Raw genomic sequence first — 3938 nt, 5'->3', positions numbered from 1 at the left:
CTTCTGAAATTTTCTGTTTCCCACAGTATTTTCAGATCTGTGCTCTCTAGGGGATAATAGGTTATTTCTGAGTTTAGAAAGAAAGGCTTCATGATGAATCGTTGTGCTGGTGATGTTTTTCTTCCTTGATGTACTCTGCATCCTTCATTCTAGCTTAGTGGTAATTGTGTAAGTTCTGTGGTATTAAATAGTTGCACCCTCTCTTAATCTCACATTGACACTACTTACTTTTGCCTTAGTACTACTTGACCAGAATCTCAGGACCTGATTGTTAGGTGTGTGTTAGTATTGTATAGCAGCTTTGAATAAAGTATTTCAGGAAATCGTTTTCTAGAAGAAAATGCATTTTCGTCTCACCTGAATACATATTGGATTCGATACTGATGAATCTAACAACACAAATATTCCTTTCTCTGATCACCAGGGCTTCTCTCTAAGGTGGACCTGGTCACCTTTCTGGAGCTATTGAAGGATCCCAGGAATATGAGGAGAATGGAGGCAACAGCCATTTACCCAGGTAGGTGTGAATGGCTGGAGATGATGACTCAGATGAGAGGTCCAAGGAGCAGCAAGGAACTCATCCTTCATCACGTGATGTTGGGAGATTTGCTTCAATGGAAATGGTTTTTGAAAACCTGGGTTTGTTCTGCTACTGTGATAGAAATGTATCACCTGCCCCATTCTCTCTTTCTGAAATCTTCATGAATTTATCTCCAGTGATTACTTTTCTCCATCACAGTGTGACCTAAAAGTCTCCTCTTGGCTTCTGACAAACTGCATTCATTCATTGCTCTTCGATTTCTTGGGGGCCCTAGGAAAACTCTGCCCATTTCTGAGTAACTGTATGACAGTCCTTTTAAAGTTTCCTTCTATCTCTAGACAGAAATGTGTGAGTGGAGTGGTAGACAAACTACCAAATTTCCAGGAATACTAGGGACGGGTTTTTGTTTTCTGATTTATAACTTCCTATCTACTGGGAGCGACACAGAGGACCTTCTAAGTAAATTTCAAATTCAAGTAATTTTTCACTGCAGAAAGCAAAACCTGGTGAAAATGAAACAATGCACATCTCAGGTTGACTTGAAAGTTTCTCTTTACCTTATATGATCTCATACTAAATATCTTTAGTGTATTTGCCCCAATTCTAATGTGCTAAAATACTTTATTGTGTTTTATTACCTCATAGAATTTTAAAATAAATGGACATAAAATCTTAGCACATTTTCCACTACATTATTAATGGTTGATTCAAACTATGACAATTTTTAGATTCTATAAAGAAATCTTTATTAAAAGTTCTAATTGGAATATAGCTGTTTTCCAATTTTGTACTCCTATACAGCAAAGAGCATCAATTATACATATCAGTCAGTTCAGTTCTGAGTCTGCGATCCATGGTCTGCAGCAGGCCAGGCTTCCCTGCCCATCACTAACTCCCAGAGCCTTCTCAAACTCATGTCCATCGAGTCAGTGATGCGATGCAACCATCTCACCCTCTGTCGTCCACTTCTCCTCTCATCTTCAATCTTTCCCAGCATCAGGGTCTTTCTCAGTGGGTCAGTTCTTCATATCAGGTGGCCAGAGTATCAGAACTTCGGCTTCACTATGTCCTTCCAATGAATATTGAGGACTGATTTCCTTTAGAATGGAGTGGTGTGATCTTCTTGCAGTCCAAGGGACTCTCAAGAGTCTTCTCCAATAGCAGAGTTCAAAGGCATCAATTCTTCAGCAGTCAGCTTTCTTCATGGTCCAACTCTCACATCCGTAAATGACTACTGGAAAAACCATAGCTTTGACTGGATGGACCTTTGTCAGCAAAGTAGTGTTTCTGGTTTTTAATTTGCTGCCTAGGTTGGTCATAGCTTTTCTTCCAAGGAGCGAGCATCTTTTACTTTCATGGCGGTAGTCACCATCTGCAGTGATGTTGGAACCCCCCAAAAATAAAGTTTCTCACTGTTTCCACTGTTTCTCCCACTATTTGCCATGAAACGATCTGACCGGTGCCATGATCTTTGTTTTTTGAAGATTGAGTTTGAAGCCAGCTTTTTCAGGCTCTTCTTTCAGTTTCATTAATAGACTCCTCAGTTCCTTTTGGCTTTCTGCTCTAAGGGTGGTGTCATCTGTATATCTGAGATTATGGATATTTCTCCCTGAAATCATGATTCCAATTTGTGCTTCATCCATCCCAGTATGTCCCAATATGTACCGTGCATATACATTAAATGAGCAGGCTGACAATGTACAGCCTTGACGTACTCCTTTCCCAATTTGGAATCAGTCTGTTGTCACATGTCCAGTTCTCACTGTTGCTTGTTGACATGCATAGAGATTTCTCAGGAGGCAGGTAAGGTAGTCTGGTGTTCCCATCTCTTTAAGAATTTTTCACAGTTTCTTGTCCACACAATCAAAGGCTGTGATATAGTCAATAAAGCAGATGTCGTCGTTTCTCCAGAAATCTCTCGCTTTTTATATGATCCCAGGCATGTTGGCAATTTGATCTCTGGTTCCTCTGCCGTTTCTAAGTCCAGCTTGAACATCTGGAAGCTGTCGGTTTACGTACTGTTAAAGCCTGGCTTGGAGAATTTGGAGCCTTTGCTATTGTTGGAAATGAGGGAAATTGTGTAGTAGTTTGAGCGTTCTTTGGCATTGCTTTTCTTTGTGATTGGAATGAAAACTGACCTTTTTCCGTCCTGAGGCCACTGCTGAGTTTTCCAAATTTGCTGGCTTATCGAGTGCAGAACTTTAGCATTATCATCTTTTAGGACTTGAAATAGGTCAGCTGGAGTTCCATCACCTGCACTAGGTTTGTTGGTCCTCATGCCTTCTAAGGCCGACTTTACTTTGGATGCCAGGATGTCTGTTACTAGGTGAGGGACCACACCATCGTGGTTATCTCGGTCATTAAGATCTTTTTTGTATAGTTCTTCCATATATTCTTGCCAACTTCTCTTAATATCTTCTTCTTTTAGGTCCATCCTGTTTCTGTCCTTTATCGAGCCCATGTTTGCATGAAATATTCTTAAAAGAGATCTCTAGTCTTTACCGTCCTATTGATTCCTTCCCATTTAGGTCTCCACAGAGCAATGAGTAGAGTTCCCTCTTTCAATCATAGTTTTAAAGTCTCTCTTATTTAATTTCTTAAAACTAGTACTTTATTAAGTTTATCTTATTTGTATTCAGCTTCCTTGGACACTGTCTTATGTGTCCTCAGTTTCTGACTAGTTCTCTGTCACTATCATTTATGCTTCTTAGATTGAAACAGCTAATAGAACATTCTCAGAAACATGTGTGGCAAGAAGTGGATTTAAGAATTACTAGGCACCTAGGATTTGTGAAAGTGTTTAGTGTCTCCACTTAAGATGACTAAAAGCAAGAAGTAATCATTAGATTGCCTATCACCTCTTAATTCAGTGGTCTTTGGAGGGTTTTATCTTGTTTCTTCCCCTATATCGTATTTCTTTGCCATCTCATGTTGTCCTGCGTTCTGTATGTGGTCTTTGTTTTGAAGCATGCAGCCACCTAGTTAATCTTCCTTCTGATAGCTGCACCTTGGTGGGTGAGGTTGGTCCAGAGGTTTGTGCCCTTGTCCTCTCTTGATCTGTGCTCTGATTGCTGTTAACTGTGACCAGAGCCTGCCCTGGATATTCAGGGCTGTTTCCCCCTTGTTCTGTGGTTGTTGGTGCCCTCTGGTGGTGTCTGCTCCCTGCATGGTGGAATAGAGCTCCCAGATCTGAGTCTTTGCTGTGATTCTGATCTGTGGTGCCAGGCAGGTGGGATTGGGGCACACCCACTGGGAGAGAAGTCACTGAATATTACTCCTCTAGGAATGTTCCCCTCAGGGTGTGCTCTGGTGTCCTCTCTCATGCGTTCTGCAAGCTCTCATGTTATGAGGTGCTAGCACTGCTCTTGTCCCCACCTTAACCATGGGCATGATGGCA

At 41.2% G+C, this 3938-nt stretch overlaps 1 protein-coding gene across 1 annotated transcript in view; it reads left to right on the top strand.

Moving 5' to 3' along the window:
- Window positions 1-434: 434 nt before the first annotated feature.
- LOC129631692 (zinc finger protein 883-like) overlaps window positions 435-3938 on the top strand; it is a 6591-nt gene continuing 3087 nt past the window's right edge. The window contains exon 1 of the mRNA XM_055552874.1: window positions 435-517. Within this exon, the coding sequence (XP_055408849.1) occupies window positions 484-517 (34 nt within the window). The 5' untranslated portion in view covers window positions 435-483. The remainder of the gene's footprint in view (window positions 518-3938) is intronic.

The sequence above is a fragment of the Bubalus kerabau genome, chromosome 17, assembly GCF_029407905.1.
Source record: "Bubalus kerabau isolate K-KA32 ecotype Philippines breed swamp buffalo chromosome 17, PCC_UOA_SB_1v2, whole genome shotgun sequence".
NCBI lineage: Eukaryota > Metazoa > Chordata > Mammalia > Artiodactyla > Bovidae > Bubalus > Bubalus kerabau.
This window is presented reverse-complemented; position numbering and strand designations above follow the sequence as displayed.